The sequence below is a fragment of the Neovison vison genome, chromosome 2 (genome assembly GCF_020171115.1).
Source record: "Neovison vison isolate M4711 chromosome 2, ASM_NN_V1, whole genome shotgun sequence".
Lineage (NCBI taxonomy): Eukaryota > Metazoa > Chordata > Mammalia > Carnivora > Mustelidae > Neogale > Neogale vison.
In genome coordinates, this window is record NC_058092.1 from 41,608,473 (window position 1) to 41,627,069 (window position 18,597).

The window sequence follows — 18,597 nt, forward strand, 5'->3', positions numbered from 1 at the left end:
AGTATCCTACCTTTTACTTGGTTTCTTTATTTACTTAAAAATTTTTAATTGGCCATAAGAAAGTCAGCATCTGTACTTGTAATATAATAAATCCTTTAAGGTAAATGAGTTGTTTATACTTTTTTCGTGAATACACTCAAATATAATTTCTTTGATTACTTTATGCTTAAATGCTAGCAGATAGGCACATTTCAGAATTCCTTAAGTCATTAATTTACAAAATTTTCACTACAAAACAAGCACTGGCCTTGGGGATACAGTTAAGAACAACACTAAGTCCTGCCCTGATATATTCTAGTTAGGTTTAAACCATCTTTGTAGATTACTGACCACAATTAAACAAAACTAGGATAATTTTATGTACACTCTGGTGGAGATGGCAAAGGGAGAGGGAGAGAGACTCTTAAGCAGGCTCCACACCCAGCACAGAGCCTGACTTTCTCACAACCCGGATCGTGACCTGAGCCAAAATCAAGAGTCCGATGGTCAACCAACTGAGCCACCCAGTGCCCCTATATTATACTTTTAACAGTTTAGCAAAAACTCAGCCTGTTCCTTCTGTGTAATGTTCACTGACAGCTAAAATCAGATATACAGAAACTGTTTTTGGCATATATAATTTGAAGGGATAAAAGTCAAACTAATTAGAGTATCCTTTTCAATTCAGCATTGTTTTTGTTTTATTTTGTTTGGTTTCTGTGAGACCTAAGCTTTTAGTATTGTCTGTTGGTCTGACTAGTTCCATCATTTAGCTCCCTTTGGGTGTTTAATTTTCAGTGTATTCTATTTTGCTATACAGAGAGATCCAGGTTTGTCAGAGAAATATATCAAGTTTTGTTTCTTAAAGCATTTCACAATCAAAATTTTAACAGCTTTTATGCTAAGAGAATTCTGCAGTCTTTCAAAACCTGTCCTACTAAAATACTTAGTTTAAGGATTCATATGTTTGAATATTAGTTTCTCCTAGTTATGCTTGGAGTAAATCTCCGGTATTTACCTAAAACTTTTATTTTTGGTGGATCCTTAATAGTAGTGAGACTTCTTTGTTTTCCAGAATGCTGTTAAACTGAATGTTAGGTAGTAATTTGGAGTTGGAGAGAGGAAGAATGTATATTTTTCCATCCTGTTGTAGTAAGCCACTCAGAGCTTATATAGATCTTGGAATAAGTTAACCTGTAACTTTCAAGAAAGATGTGCCCGGTAGCCTGACCAACCAAGTGGGTGAAAAGAAAAGCTTTAGCTGATTGCCAGCACCACATGGTCACAGAGTGCTTTGTTAAGAGGGAGTGATGTAGTTGTTTTTTATGAGTTTGCTTTCTTGAATGTTGAATCACTATTATATTATTGGCAGGAAGGATATAGAAAAAAAGTTAGGTATTTTGCTTCATTTTACTGGCTGTTTTTCTTCTTGGTATTTATTCCAATGTAGTGTTGATTGCTAATTTTTTAGTGTCCCCCCCCCTCCAAGTTTGTGCTTTTTATTTGTAAATGATGTTAAAAATTTGTTATGCTACATTTTGCTTGGAAAGGTGTACCTGAGCAGCTGTATTGCCAAATTTACTCTCAAGACATTTTAGGATTTTGTAGATAATTTTAAGAGAATGAAGCTGATTGATCTTGCAAGCTCAAACAGTTATAAGACTTTTGAAAAATATTTATAAACTTCAGTCTCCAAATATTTTTATAAGAGCTTATGAATTAAAATAATTGTATACTTACTTTTAAAAATCAGACAAATGAATGTATAAAGAAAAAATTACAAGAGTCCCTGTCTCAAATGCCCCCCTTCCTTAATCCCAGTTCCCACTATTAATATATATGTGTCATGTGTTTTGTGTCTTGCATTTTATTTGAGCAGGTTGTGTGTATAAATAAAATAACTTAAAAAAATGTAGCTTCTATATTATTTTTTTTTTCATGTGTCCATTTACCTTAATGTAAGCACCCAGTTAATATTCATTGAATTCTGGTAGAGCTTTTTTCTATAATTTCTATAAAATTGGCTTTCAACATTCAGAGCCTGTAAACTTATGTTTCATTTAAAATAATTTTTTAAGTAATTTGTTGCTGCATTCTGACACTTCAGAGGCAATCTTACATGCCTTCTAGACATTTATATCTCTAAAAGGCCAGTTACATCTTTTATGGAGAAGGAGCCTATATAATTTATTGTCCAAAGGGGAGCCCTTTTGAGAGTGAGGGAGGCTGCTTATTTTCTCCAACAATAGACATAAACATGGATGACCCCAGACAAAGTAGGGTATATGGTTATGCTATTCATAAACTTAGGGTTTTTATTTGTTTTATTTGTATTTTGACAAGACTTTTTATATGACTTTTTTAAAAAATAAATTGAGGCTTTTGGAAAGACAAGCTTCAGTGATTTAAAAATAGAAAACGGTACAAATCGCAAACCTTTTTTGTGCAGTTAGTTTGAGTAACCAAATCACTTTATGGAATCAATATTAGTATTTTCTTCTGTAAGTCAAAAGGTTACATAATAGTGTCAGTATTGGATCAAGAGATCATGAAGAATAAGCAGTTGTGTTAGAGTTAATGATTTAAGTTTATGAATTTTGACACTGATATCTGTATCTGATTCCTGTTTGACAAAGTAACTCTCTTTCCCAACTATATGAGCAGTTCAGATTTGTAATATTTATGTTTTTTAAACAGGAACTTAATACTATGCATAAACCTTTTTTTTTTTAATTTAAAGGTAAAAGTGATTCTATTTTTGAAGAGTTGATGTACCTTCAAAAATCAGTTATTTTATTGCGGAAGAGGACTTCCCTTATATTGTTGGCCCTTTGTTACCAAGTTAATAATTCAGTACAGTTTACCTTTTCTGAATGTCTTTTTCTGAAAATGTCATACGGAATTTTTTTTCTAATCTGTTTTCTAGAACTGTTATTTTATAAGTTGTGTATTGCTCATCCCTTTTTTATTACTATTTATTATCTTCAGAGTTTATCAAGTTCCTCTTTTCCATTTTTAAAGGAACATTGTACAGTTTAACTTATGCTTATATCCTTTTATTGATTATGGATCTCTTAAAATTGTTTTATGGCATTATCTGGTTATTAGTCTATTTTGTTTTTATCCATCAGTCATTGAGTGCTGTCTTTATATTAGGCATTACTTTAGGGCAGGGAGATGGAGTAGTGAATTCTGGTTATTTATGATTGCAAATTATGAAGAGGAAGTAGAAAACTTACTCTTGTGTTACTTTACACATATTCTTTCATCTGTCAACAACTTTTGAGTGGTTTGTTATTCCCATTTCTAGATGAGAAAATGGTGGTGGAGAAAGTAGCTTGGCCAGATCATATAGGTTAGGAAGTTGTAGATTGATGACTTAAAACCAGATCAGTCTGACCTTAAAGCTGTGCTCATTTTAACTACATCAAGCTCCTTCAGGCAATTTTAAAATTACATTTTAGTGCTCTTGTGCCATGAATTCTTTTCAGATATTACTGTGATTCAAGAGAAAAGTCTTAACGGATTGAAGTCAAAGGAATAGTTTGAAATCCCAATTAAAGAAAACCCCCCACTTCATGATTTGGGTAAATGCTTATAAAATAGGGTTAGTGTCTGTGTACCTTACTGTCTTGTCATAATCAAATGAGAAAACTTTATTAAGTGTCTTGCAGAGGATCTAATACTCTGAAAAAATTTTCAGTATATAAGGTACATCCATGGCAAATCCATGGGATTAGAAAAAGACCTTTCCTTTTAGGATATTCTTGGGGGTACCTAATATGCTGGTAAGATAACTATAGCCACCATGATGATAAAAGAGAACCTGATTTGGAGCCTTAGGTTATCAGAACACTAACTTAAATGGAAAATAGCATGAAGTTACAGTGAAAGAAGTCATGTAGTAATGGGCTCAATTTTGTTGACAGTTTCAAATTGGTAATCTTCACTTCAAATGAATTGAAGTTGAATGAGTTGAGTATTCTTTAGGATTAAAAATAGAAATTCTTGCCCTGAGAAATTCCCTAGACCTCTAAACCCTGTTCTTCCTTTAGCTGAAGTGGTTAAACCACAGAGACAATAGAGATTATAAATTACAAATGTTTCTAAGCTTTCACTAATCCCAGGAAGTAACAGATGAGTATACCCCACATAAAATTGTGATCTCATTAATATTTCTGGTTTCTTTAATATACTTTTTTCATCATTAAACCAACTTATAAGTCATTTGGTAAGGAGACAAATGATATCATTTCTCAAAAAACTTAATTTGCAAATTTCTAAGGAACAGAAAAGCCAGTAAGTTTGGCATAATATTTTTTTTAACTTAGCATTTGCTGCTCATGTACCTACTTTTCCTCTGAATAGAGAATTTTCTCTTATTATTCCTTTACTTAATTATTGATGTCAGACTCACAGCATGGTAAAGTAACTTTCTATTCTCTCTTTTCCTTACTTTTATGGAAGATCAGTACCACACTTGCTTTTTTCCAGTCTTCTGGTATCTCTCCAGTTCTTGAATTTTCAAAAATAATTGTAAGTGATTCAATTGTAAGTATGCTCTATACTTCTTTCATTGGATGAAAGCATATCTGTGATGTATGTCATCTCAAATTGCTAATTGTGAACATAAACTTTCCATGTTTATGGAGAGTTTCCATAAACTCTCATGTTTTAATCAAAACAACATTTCTGCAAAGTTTTCATTATTTTAATGATAGGGTATGTGTTTTGCTAATTTTTAAAAATCATCTACTTTTGCCTGGATTCATGTTGTTTATTTTTCATTAGGAGGCTTATTTCTTTGGTGTTTTTCTTTTGTTAAATTTTTAAGCTGTTACTCCCCTTTGTGGTTCTACTGATAACTTAAATTCTGTGTTCTTGTTATTCTGAACTTTCTTGTGAGAATTACATGGACTAATTTCTCTATTTTCCTTTTCTCCTTTGCAACATATTTTTATTATATACTATTTTTTTTCCTATGTAAGAGAAAACACTAAATACAGGGTACTTAGTCCTTTACATTTTTGTTGTAAAGTAAGATTTGGTAGGAAAATATTACTCATTTGTTAATTTCTTTTTACAGTGTTGGTATTCAGCCATAGCCCTTCCTGTTCTATGTTATTCTCCTCAGTTCCTCAAATTGCTCATGACTTTCTTATTTCCTGATTCTGATCTCAGCAGGACCTTAAGCCACCTTTTACCACCTTTACCTCCACTGTTCATTACTCTTCCTCTGTCACCAGGAATTACCTTAAAAGCTCTTACTCCCTGCCTCAAAAATTGCCTCCTGTACTGTTGTACTAAAAAAGGACCTCTGCGAAGCAGCTACAATTCATACGTATTTCAGACAGTTTTTTTTTTAATATTTTATTTATTTATTTGACAGAGAGAAATCACAAGTAGATGGAGAGGCAGGCAGAGAGAGAGAGAGGGAAGCAGGCTCCCTGCTGAGCAGAGAGCCCAATGCGGGACTCGATCCCAGGACCCTGAGATCATGACCTGAGCCGAAGGCAGCGGCTTAACCCACTGAGCCACCCAGGCGCCCCTATTTCAGACAGTTTTAAGGACATCCTTGCAATAGTCTTTTTTTAAATGGAGGTGAAGCCTTTGGTTGTATGTATATATAAATAATATTTAATGTTCCAACTAAAGTCATTAATAGGAATTCATTTAATTTTTCTGACATTTGTTAGTTTTGAAGTGCCTTCTGAGAAGTGATGCTCTTCAATGTAAGTATTAGAAAGATAGTAGGAAGTACTCATATAAGCTTTGAGACAGTTTGATATTCTTCTACTAGTCTAGATACTATTTTTGAAGTTAGGTCAGATGTTTCTGTTTATGTATTTTAAACTGGATACATAGGTCCTGGCTTATGTAGAATCATGTGGTGTTCTTCTTGACTTTAAAAATGTACGTTACTGAAGGTTGCTTGGGGGTGGAGGAGTAGGGAGAGGGTGGTTGTTTTATGGACATTGGGGAGGGTATGTGCTATGGTGAGTGCTGTGAAATGTGTAAGCCTGATGATTCACAGACCTGTACCCCTAGGGCAAATAATATATGTTAATAAAAATAATATTTTAAAATGTACTTTACTTTCTTTATTAGCAAAGTATCCTTGAATACTAGGGACTATTTTGTTTTCAATATATTTGCCACATAATTTTTTCCCTTTACATAGATTTCTAACTTTATGGATTTATTTAATTTATAGATTGGGTTTAATTTCTATTCTAATTTAATTTTTTTTACACTGCAGACCAGTTGCCTTTATTTGTCTGTAATAGTTTTGTTTAACCTAAACTTTAATGAATTCACACAGAAGTCATCAAAGGAGAACTGTGGCTCATCAGTATAGTAAATTAGGGAGCAGCAACCTCTTTGGTCCTGAATGCCAAAAGGGCAACATAACCACTTCGGTCACAAAGTGTCCACAAAGAACATGGACAAAAAGGAAAGAAGGACATGAAGAGGGGAGTGAGGGAGTAGACAAAGTGGAGGAGAAAGAGAGCAGAAAAGCAAGAGGAATCTAGGGGAGAGGAGTGCGAGGTCATGGGGATGACTGTATCACTTCAGCAACAGTTGTCAGACACAGCAATTAGTACCACATACATTTATTCAAGGCTGAACCAGCCCTGGAGGTTGTAGTGTTGAATGAGTGACAGAGAATGTGTATCTGCTTACTTGAATCTAATTCCTCAAGATGTCCTAGTTAGAAGTATGAAGTCGCACCCTGTCTTAAAGGATCTGCTCTGTTCAGAGTTCTTTACAAAGAAGACTACACTCTCAAAATGGTGTAAAGGACTGTATTCTGATTTGTTTTAAAACAAAAACTCCATTTAAAAGGACATGAGTAAGTGTAGGATTTTATATTGTAATGTTGAAAGAGGAATAGCTATGACTTCAAGGGAATTTTTATGAAATAGTGTATGTTAGGAGGTAATGAGTCCCTTGTCGAGTTACTCAAGTGAAGACTAGAAACTTCTTTGAGAGGGAGGTTGGACTAGATGGCTTTGTTTCTGTGTACTGTAAGTCATAATACGTTGCAAAAATTTGCATTTTCTTTTTGTATGCATTATTCTTATAAGGTTGAGAAAACAGTTTAATTTCTGTCAGTTGTCCATGTAACTGATAAAATTTGTGCATGTTATTTTATTGATTGCAGTTGGGGCAACTATAAATACCTAGATTTTCTTTCTTTCCAAAGATGTATGGGTTACTGTACAAGGGAGTTTAGGCCAGTTCTGGGATTTTATGCTAAGAACTCTAGTTATAAACCACCTATTATACGTTACATAAAAGTGATTTCGTGAGTAGATCTTTGACTAGGATGTTATGTGTGGAGTTTATTCTAAAATAAAAGGAAATGTTGTGGAAGTCTATCTAGAGGTAGGTCTGAGAAGCGAGCCAGGGTGAGGTGCTAGGATTACAGCAACATCAAAGGGTTGTTTTTTTTTGTTTTGTTTTTTTTCCAAAGGGTTGTTTTTTAAGAATTAATTTGGATAGTTTTAGAGCTCAGTAATTAATTATGTTTCCATTTATTTACTGGAGGGTTTTTAATGAGATAGATTTGTTCAAAAGGATATGTTAATTATATTTTTATTTTTTATTTTTTATATTTCTTTTCAGCGTAACAGTATTCATTAATTATTTTTATAGTGGTAGCTAGTTCTAAATGGATTCAAAAGAGGGAAAATTCTTAAAAATCATTTTTTCTTATTTAGATGCTTCACTTCTTAATTTGTTTATGAATATGCCATTGAACTTTTTGATATTTCACAAGCACAACAGTATTTTACAGATCTTAACTGGATCTTACACTTATTAATAATTATGTTAAATTACTGTGTGAAACAAAACAAAAACTGAGTCAAGAAGTTCCAGTTTTTCTGTGGTACAGTAACATGGAAGGAACTCACTCCCTTCTTTTTTAATACAGTACTATAGTATATCCAAAATGTAATGGATTTATTCTTCCTTTTCCACATCTTTTATTATTATACTTCATATAGTAAATGTTCTTAATAGAACTTTTTTTGGTTATCCTTAAAAATAAAGATATTTAACCACAGTTTTATTACATATGTTATTTATTATGATTTTTCTTCAACTTTGTCTTTAATCATGGCATCTCATTGGGAAGGGATTTTTCAGTACTCATTTCAAGTAGTTTCTTTATATGTATGTGGAAAAGGCCATTTTACTGCTTTTGAATTTGAAGTTGATTTTCCCGTGGTCTGATAGAACCTACGGGTTTTTTTCCTGTTCTGATTCAGAATTTGAATTTTAGTTTGGCAAGAGCAACAATAGATAGTAATAGTAGTAACTGATAGTGTTAGTAATTGTAGTCTTTAGTAGAGGTAGTAGCTGCCACATTAATAATAGTATGTGAAAAAAAATAGTATGTGGAGGATGACTGTATTTGGCAGGTAAGAAAACAGCAGCTTAGAGAGACCACAGTATCTTGTTAGTGGCTGAGCTGCAGTAAGAAACCAGGCTTGCCACCCCATTGTTTTCCATAATACTATGTGGTCTTAATCTGGTGTTTGAGATAATGGCTCTAAAAGTGCTTTTGTAATAAAGTATTGTGCAAAGATGAGGTATTGGTGTGACATACAATGAACTCTGACCTCCATTTACTAAAATGGGAGATGTGAAAATGATCAGTAGGTGTTGGCCAACAAGTAAAGATCAAGTATGGTATGTGCAACTACTGTATTTTATCCATTCAGTACAGAATGTGGTTGGTTTGGGATTGTGACATAGTAGTTTATGGCCTTATTTTATTTCCTTATTTAATTATATGACATTTGGGCATCTTGTTCAGACTCCAGCTTTTTGTCTTTTACACCCAGGATTGATGTTTTTTTCACATATGATTAAGAACTCAGGTGGTTTTTTTGTTTTTTTTGTTTTTTTGTTTTTGAGTAAAGTTAAAACAGGAATCCCATGCTCTTGAAGTTTAAAATTTTTAGTATACAAAAAGTAGGACATGCGAATGCTGGACTGTTAAACTTAAATGGGCTCCTTAAATAAATAAACATTTACACCATGTCCAGAGTGTAGTGTTCATGCCAAGGGTGAATGTGAGTAGGAAACTTGATTAAGGTAAGCATACTTTCACTTAGAGAGGGCCCTCTTCTTAGAAGAGGTGATAATTTTGAGGTCCTTGTTTCTTTTAATAAGGGAAGAAGAGAAAGCATCAGAGCTAATGAGGTGGGTTGGGGAATAGGAGAACTAAATAGAGTATGAAGTTAAGATTAAAGGACTGGAGGAATCAAACAAAAAGTGGGGGTAAAAAAAAAGGTAATCTAGGTGGTAATATAGGTCCTTCAGCTAAATTATTGTTCTCTGGAGGTCACGGGGAGTCACTTTGTGGGAGAGAACAAAGTGAATGAAGAGCAAGGTCAGTCCTAATTTAAGAAGAAGCACACGTTTGATAAGGGAACAGAGCTAGAAGTTCAAGAGAGAGATAGATGTATCACTATTCTTGGAGAATTTAGATAGTTTAAATATACCTATTATTTACGTAAAAGTACTATTCTTACTTTAAAATTAAAATGTCATGTATGAAGGATGACGTATCTTCTGTACTATTAAACATGGCCTGGGTCTTCGTAGATTTATTACAAATTTTCTTTTTCTGTAGGGTTTGGATTCAGGATTTGTTCCTAGTGTCCAAGACTTCGATAAGAAACTTACAGAGGCTGATGCTTACCTACAAATCCTGATAGAACAATTAAAGGTATGGCATTAGTTTATATACTGAATTGGTATAAAGCAGTAAGTGTTACCAAGCTTGATTTTTAGTGTAAAAAATTATCTGATTTACAACCCCTATACGGTTCTTCAGCAATTTTTAAAGCTGACTTATTAAAAGATCTGGGTGACTTACTCAAAGATCTTTGCCTTTGATTATATTGATAAATAGTATGTATATGTAATGTACTTTTTTGATTATTAAAAAAGTAAATATTTAGACCTAGTTAGAAGAAAATAAGATTAGATTCATATTGTTTTAAAATTCTGTGAAACTGCTAAATTTTAATGTGGTTCAATTTCTGAGGGCTTCATTTTTCCATTTTGGGGAGTTAGGGCATTGGAGGAGGTGATTTCTCTACTTCATTTATCATTGATGAAATTGTTTCCTTCAATTCCTACTTTAGAGTTAATTATAAGCAAAAGTCTTGGGAAGGAAATGGAGTATTGATAAACTAGGATGACAAAGCAGAAAGAATTTAGGTTTCAGTTGATATTTTAAGTTCTGTTGTTGTCTGTTTTCTTTTGCTTGTAATTTTACCAGAGTAATTGATCTTAACTGTTTAAAATAATTCAGTAGAATTGGACTTGATACAGTCCCTTGAAAAAACACATGTTATTTTAAAAATACATATAGATCATCCCTGGAAGAAATGTATTTAAGAACTGAAGTTTCCTTTTCTATGATTAGTAAATGTATACAATATAGTAAAATGGCTTGATAATATAATCGTTTTCTTTTTAATCCTGTAGCTTTTTGATGACAAACTTCAAAACTGCAAAGATGATGAACAGAGAAAGGTCAGTTCTACTGTCATTATTTTGCCTTAAACCGCTTTAAAACCAAGAGCCTTTTAGAGAAGTAACAGAAGGACCTCAGTGTTTGGCTACTATAATAGTACTATTATATGGTACGATAGGTACCATATATGGTACCTACCATATATATGGTACATATAATATGGTGTGATAGTACTGCCATAAAACATTCATGGGGGAATTATCTGGTGAATTTCTATTATGGTTTCACAAACAAAAGGATAATGTACAAAGTTTTAATATGCCTTTTTTGTAAGTACCACCTTCTTCGGAGTAAGTTCTTTCTTCTTGAGGTTTTTGATATTGAAAATAGATAGTTATTTTATTAAATTGGTATGTCCATCTCTGTACCCAACTTGGGGCTCGGACTCACAGCCCTGAGATCAAGAGTTGTGCTCTACCGACTAAGCCAGCCAGGTGCCCCTGAGTTATGCTTTAAGTATAGTCCCGCTACTGCCCCCCACCTTGAATTTCTGATAATTACTTTGTAGTTTTTTGTTTTTTTTTTTTTAGTTTTTCTTTTTTCTAGTTAACATTTTTCCTCCTGCTGCAGTATCATTTCTTTATTTGCATTTCTTTTGACCATAGCTTTGCATTTGGCTCTTTAACACTTGGTGATGGTACCTGTAATAACTCATGTTTAACTCCCTTTCCATTCTTAGTTTTGGAATTTGGTTCCATCTCATTTTTAAACAACTAGACAAAGTTTAAAGTGATTCTAAAACAAGTGTTTATTTAAATTCAATTTAATTAACATACAGTATATTATTAGTTTCTGAGTAGAATTTAGAGATTTATCTATCAGTTGCATATTACACCCAATGCTCATTACATCAAGTGCCCTCATTAATGCCCATCACCCAGTTGTGCCATCCTCCCACCCGTCTATCCTCCAACAACCCTCAAGTTTGTTTCCTATAGTTAAAAGTTTCTTATGGTTTATCTCCCTGTTTCCGTCTTACTTTATTTTTTCTTCCATTCCCTTATGTTCATCAGTTTTGTTTCTTAAATTCTACATATCAGTGAAATCATACAATATTTGTGTTTTCTCTGACTGACTGATTTTGCTTAGGATAATACACTATAGCTCCATCCATGTCATTGCAAATGGCAGGATTTCATTCTTTTTGATGGCTGAGTAATACTCCATTGTGTATAGGCACCACTTCTTCTTTATCCATTCATCTGTTGATGGATGTCTGGGCTTTCCCCATATTTTGGCTATCATGGACATTACTGCTGTAAACACGGGGGCACAGGTGTCCCTTCAAATCACTGTGTAGAACATGTGTTTTAAAATCACATAGTCTATAAAAAAGACACAACATTTTTTCATATAGGAAATAATGTTTTGTGTTATTCTTAGAAATCTTGAATCATATGAAAAACAGTTTTGGAGGCACCTAGGTGGCTCAGATGGTTAAGCATCTGCTCAGGTCATGATCTCCAGGTTTTCCGATCAAGTTCCAAGTCGGGCTCCCAGCTGAGCGGGGAGTCTACTTCTTCTCTCCTCTGCCTTTCCCCCTGCTTGTACTCTATCTCTGTTTCTGTATCCTTCTCAAATGAGTAAACTTAAAACAAATTTTTTTAATTGTTTACGTTTTTTAACAAGTATAACAAAATACTCCCTTTCTAATTTGCTTGCACTTGCCTAGAGTAATGAGTGCATTTTGGTAAATTCTTTTTTCTTTTTTTAGAGTTTATTTATTTGACAAAGAGAGAGAGAGCGCAAGCAGGGGCAGCCGGAGAGGTAGAAGCAGGTTTCCCACCACCGAGCAGGGAGCCCAATGCAGGGCTCCATCCCAGGACTCTGGGATCATGACTGAGCCACCCAGGCACCCATTTTTTTTTTTTTTTTAAGATTTTATTTATTTCTTTGACACAGAGAGTGTACACAGAGAGAGAGGGAACACACACAGGGGGAGTGGGAGAAGTAAAGTAAAATTCTTTAAATGACTAGTAAAAAAACAGCAATGATACTTCTTTGTGCTTCTCATTATTTCTTTAAACTTTTCATTTTTCATAGAAAATTGAAACTCTCAAAGAGACAACAAATGTAAGTTATGTGCTTGGTAAACTCTGGCTTTGCATTAGAAAGTGCTTTAAAATGTTACTTCTATTTTAAACTACTGCTTAAATTAATAAATTGCTTTATTAAAAAGAGCAGTTGAGATTTAATTTTTATAAATTTTTACAAGGGTGTTTAAGAATTTTATTATTTCCTAAAAGAATTAAAAGGACTTGAATAATGCTTAATTAAAATTCACTTCATGTACCATTTTATCTGTTTCTGGTCTTACTTGTTTTAAGAACCTTGGATAAAAAATGTCATCCATGAATAATCTTATAATGAAAATATATTTTGATTCAAGTTTTCTGATTTACTGGCCTTCTCACCTTATATAATAGGCTACTAATAAGGTCTGTATTTTGACAAGAGCAGTTTTAAAAAAACAGGCAAAGTAGTAGTAGTCTAGTTTCACCAGTATTGTGATAGAATTCTTTATTCTTTGTAATTCCATAGAAGTCTTATATAGATGTTTTAGAAATTTACACTGGGATTCCCTGCTATTGATGTAAGAATTTGGAAGTTAATCATACTCACATCTTTTTCTGTTTAAAGTGATGAAAAACCATTTAGAATGTTATTCAATATAAATTAACAATTTTTTGGCATTCTTTAATGATAGAATTGCTAATGATAACTTCCTCTGACACGGTCAGTATAATAGAACCTACTGGAATCCAGAGAGGGTATTTCTTGCATATAGACTTAAATCCTGTACATCTGGACTGATTTTTTAAAATTTTATATTTAATTTTATATTTTATATATTTAATATTTTACATATATATAAAAAACATATTTAGTTTTTTTATTTTTATATTTTAAGCTTTAATGTCTAATGACCATTTTATTTGGTGCAAGATCCTAAAATCAGTATTCTGTTTTATAGAGCATGGTAGAATCAATTAAGCACTGCATTGTGTTGCTGCAGATTGCTAAAGTAAGTAAATTTTACTTTTGATTACTTTCATTTAATGAGATGTAAAAATTATAATGGCATTTTTCTTTTAGTAGCCAGGAGACTTGGCTCTGAAATAGATACCTTCCTGCAGTAAATTGTATTGTGGGGTTACTGGTATATTGAACAACTGTTGTATTTGGATACTACCTTACCAGCATGTGCCTGTTTTTGATAAGGTAATTTCTGATATGTGACTGGGAAAGAGGGGAGTATGTTTGAATGATTCACCCCTTCCTTCCATTTTATCCATTATCACTGCTTGGAGCAAGAACATACTTTGCAAAACCTTTCAGAGATCAGTTTTTCTTAGGAGAAAAGGAATTAAATTTTAGCAAGAGTTCTTTTTCTCATCCATAATAAGGAATATAATAAGGATATACTTTTTTAATTGTAGATTTTTTTTCGGTACTAAACTATATTCGTGAACCACTACTTTAATTTGCTGTTCTTATTCATGCAGTAAAATGTATTTTGAATTACTGTGGCGCAGTAAAAATTTTGTGGTTTTTGTGCCTGCTTTTCTGAAAGATTTTGGTGTATTCAGCTTAAATGTAGATTTGATTGCTTGGTATTTTGAGAAATAAGCATTTTAATGTTTGAAAATAGAATAAAAAAATACCCCCCCATTTTTGCTACCTGACTATAGCTCTGTATTTCTGGCCAGTGACTAGAAGAGGGTAGGCAGTAGCCACTACTGGGAGTGATGTTTGCTTGGATTTTTAATTACTGGCCTATTTTACTTACTCAGTTGCTTGTATTTGTTGGCCTGATAATGGTCACTTTTTACCTAGTATTGTTAATGACACAGTCATATAGGATAATCTGTACTTCCATAGGAAGGATATTCAGCATATAAGTTAAAGGGGGGCAGTGTCATTTTCTTTCGAGACCAAAGTGTCAGAGCTTTTAGGTTTGTTTTTGTTTTTCCCACTATGATGATTTCCTATGTGTGTGTCTAAATTTTTCATCTGCTTTTGTGGATCAGAATATATTCTAAAGGGAGGATGGGGTTGGAGGCATAAAAGGAGTGGTAAGGTTTTTGTTTTTCTTGACTGAAATTACACGGGTGGGTGGGTTACCTACTATTACCCAGAAGCCTCTACAGTGTATAGATAGATAACCAGTAAACTACATCTTGCTCATTGTGAATAGGTAGGTATTTTAGGGATTAACAATGCCTTCTCTTGAAGACTGAGGAAGTGGAAGAGCTGATAGTGTTCAGACTGGTTTGGATAACCTCTACAAGTCATTTAAGACTTAAAAAAAATACTTTAAATAGTTGGAAAACAAGGCAGCCAAGCCTCTTTCAGTAGCTCACTTTTTAGCTACCCATCAAGAACATTTTGATAGCTACCCATCAAGATTTGGAATGAGTTAGCATTCAGATTACTAATACTCTTTTTCATAAGTTTCTACTTCTCTTTTTTTAAGATTTTTTTTTTTTCAAAATTTTTAAGTAATCTCTACACCCAGCATGGGGACTTGAAACTCACAACCCTGATATCAAGAGCCACATGCTCCACTGACTGACCAGCCAGGTGCTCCTAAAAGTTTCTGCTATTTAGTCCATACCTCCTACCTCTCTGTTTATTTTAGCCCAGCTTGATAAACTTATATTTCAAGGTCCTTCAGAACGGGTAACAAAGATAAATAAATGGAGTTTGGCTTTTTCAGTTTTCTCCAGAAGGAAGTTTTATTAAGGATTTTTGTATTAAAATACTATCCCTCAAATAATGTGTATATATGAATTCTCTGTATCTTTAAATGTAAATCAGACCACTTTATTAGTCTGCTCAAATCCCATTAAATGGTTTCCCATCTCACTTGGAATCCAGTCTAAACTACTTAGAGTAATTACATCACTTGAACCATCCGTACTCTCTCACCTCTCACCTCGCTTGATCCACACTATTCCAACAATATTGGCTTGTTTTCTTTTTCACAGACCAGACTTTTTTTGCTTCAAGGATGTGTATTTGGTTTCCTTGCTGCCTAGAAGGAACCTCCCCCCAGATTTCCAGGACTCAACCCCTCACTTTATTCAGATTTCTGCCCACGTGAAATCTCTTTGAAGGGACCTTCCTGACTGCTGTAATCTCTAATCTCTCATTTGTGTTTTTTTTTCTTCATGGCCCTGCATCAGTAGCCAGATTTACAGGATATCTTGTTCATTGTCTCTGGGACCTGACTATAATCTCCTTAAGGACTTTGTCTTGTTTGCCATTTTATTAGTCTGCTTGGGCTGCCCTAACAAACCACCATAGACTGGGTGGCTTAAACAACAGAAATTTATTTTCTCACAGTTTGGTTTGGAGGCTACAAGTTCAACATCAAGATGCCTACCAATTTGGTTTCCTGTGAGGACCCTTTTTAACTTGTAGATAGTCACCTTCTCTGTCCTCAGGTGGCCTTTCCTTGGTGTGTGCACAGAATAACAGAGAGAGAAAAGAGAGGGAGTGGGGAGGAGTAGATGGAAGGGACAGAGGGAGAGTAGGGAGAGAAAAGGTGAGGAGAGAGCTCTGGTATCTGATGCGGACACTTACTAGGTCAGGGCTCCATCTTCAAGGACCTTATTTAACCATAATTTACTTCATTAGCGACCCCATCCCCAAGTACAGGCATCCTGGGAGTTAGAGCTTCATCTGAATTTGGCGGTGGTGTGTGGGGACACACAGATATTCACTCCTTAACAGCACTGTATCCTCAGTGCCTGGAACAGTTGCCTGCCACATAGTAGGGGCCTGATAATTACAAATTTTGAATGGATGTTTCTAATGCATAATTTTTAATGGTTGCATAATTTAGTGTTTCCACTTCATGTATTTTTTTTTTTAGCCACCTCTCTCTTGTGCTGTTGGTAAACATGGCAGAATTTCTATCTAATATAAATATAATAGATATAAATAATATAAATTATACAAATTATAATATAAATTACTAGTCAGTAATATTACTAGTCATTTTGGAAGACTGTCCTTTATTGACAGGTTAATAAAATATTGAAAACAGCTACTTCGAGAGATTGCCACCTGAGATCCCAAAGGGATATAGGAAGATAGCGAATCTAATACCTTTGTAGTTTGGAGTTTATTTAGTATTAGCTTCCTAGAGGCAGCATGGTATAGGTAGGATTTTAAATCCCTTCCAGTTCTGATTCTTTAATTTTTTTTTAAAAGGTTTTATTTATTTATTTGACAGAGATTACAAATAGACAGAGAGGCAGGCAGAGAGAGAGGAGGAAGCAGGCTCCCTGCTGAGCAGAGAGCCCGATGTGGGGCTCGATCCCAGGACTCTGAGATCATGACCTGAGCTGAAAGCAGAGGCTTTAACCCACTGAGCCACCCAGGCGCCCCTAATTTTTTTTTTTTTTTTAATTCTTTAATTTTAGTCTCACTGCCAGAAGTTCCCCTCCTGCCTAAATGATTAATGCATTGGTTCCCAAACTTGGCTACCCATTGGAATCACCTAGGGATCTTGAACTAAAGTCTCATGCCTGGCTCCCACTCCCAGACATTGTGTGGTAATATATATGTGGTAATAGCCTAATCCTTAGGCTTTGGGATTTTAAACTCCCAGGTGGTTGTAATATGCAGCGAAGTTTGGGCATCACTTGCTTAGTGGGATTTTCAGGTGGGTTCTGTTAGTTCAGAAGACCTCATTTTTTGTACCATAGATAGAGGCAGCTGATGTTTCATGGGAAACTGCACAGGACAGTGGGGTAGGTGGAAAAGAGCAGAAATAACCTGGGAGGCCCCTATATTAGAGGACTTGACCAGTTCCTTATCAAGATTAGATGATAAGACCTATATGGCACAACTCATATAAGCAAGTGAAATTAATTTTAATAATGTATTTGACTCAGTATTTCCAAAATCACTTCAACATAAGCAGTATAAGAATTCATTAATGAGGAACTTCATATTCTTTTTTTTTTTTTTTTTTTGGTACTAAGTTTTCGGTATCTTGAGTGTATTTTACACTTTGAACCAGCTACATTTCAAGTGCTCAGTATAGCCACATGTGACTAGTACCTCCCAAACTGGACAGTACAGGTCTAGATTATCCTTTCAAAGTAGATTGTATATTTAAGTTGTCTTTGAATTTCAGGTTATCTCCCCAGAACATTTTCCTTCATAGAGTTTTTGTTTTCATAAGTGTTTGTAAATTTCTCTTTTGACTCTAAAAATAACGGGTTAATTTACATCTCATTTAAAGTGTATATTTCATTGGTTTTTGATATATTTACAAAGTTGTGTAATCATCACTGTAATCAAATTATAGTACACTTTTATCACCACAAGAAGAAACATTGTACCTATTAAGTAGTCATTCCCTGTTCCTCTTTCCCTTGTTATCCTTGCCCCTGTTCTCCTCCAGTCCCTGGCAACCACTCATCTGTTTCTAGATTTGCCTATTCTGTACATTTCACGTTATTATGATCCCACAGTATGTAATCTTTTGTGACTGACTTCTTTCAAGGTTCATTCATATTGTAGCATATATAAGGACTTAATTCCTTTTCATTTCTGAATAAAAGTCTATTGAATGGATATACCACATTTTGTTTATTCATCAGGTGATGAACATTTGGATTGTTTCCATTTTTTTGGCTATTAATGAATAATGCTGCAATGAATGTCTGCGTTATAATGGTGTTGTATGGAGGTATATTTCCATTTCTTTTAACTTTATGCATGGCAGTGGCATTAACAGGGTCACTGGTAACTGTCCTTTTCAGAAATTGCTAAACTACGTTTCAAACTGGCTGTACCATTTTATATTCTCACAGAGTATTACAATTCCATTTTTTCCACATCCTCACCAATATTTGTGATTTTTTTTTTTTTTTTTTTTTCCTTTTAAAGTGGCTTATAGCATCACTATTTATAAGCTCACAGTTCTGTAGATCAGACTCTAAAGTGACTGGGCTGGGTCCTGTGCTTCAGGATATCCTAAGGCCCAAATTAAGGTTCTAGACAGATTGAACTGTCTGGAGGCTCTGGCAAATAAT

At 34.1% G+C, this 18,597-nt stretch overlaps 1 protein-coding gene across 5 annotated transcripts in view; it reads left to right on the top strand.

Moving 5' to 3' along the window:
• The window catches only part of OSBPL9 (oxysterol binding protein like 9), a 173,004-nt gene that overhangs the window by 119,122 nt on the left and 35,285 nt on the right, over window positions 1–18,597 (top strand). For 4 of the 5 annotated variants that reach the window (XM_044238216.1, XM_044238217.1, XM_044238218.1 and 1 more), the window contains 4 exons: window positions 9,629–9,724; window positions 10,492–10,539; window positions 12,584–12,613; window positions 13,515–13,565. In XM_044238216.1, the coding sequence (XP_044094151.1) occupies window positions 9,629–9,724; window positions 10,492–10,539; window positions 12,584–12,613; window positions 13,515–13,565 (225 nt within the window). Of the gene's footprint in view, window positions 1–4,499; window positions 4,516–9,628; window positions 9,725–10,491; window positions 10,540–12,583; window positions 12,614–13,514; window positions 13,566–18,597 lie in introns of those variants that run through there. The other variant, XM_044238220.1, reaches the window with a different exon arrangement.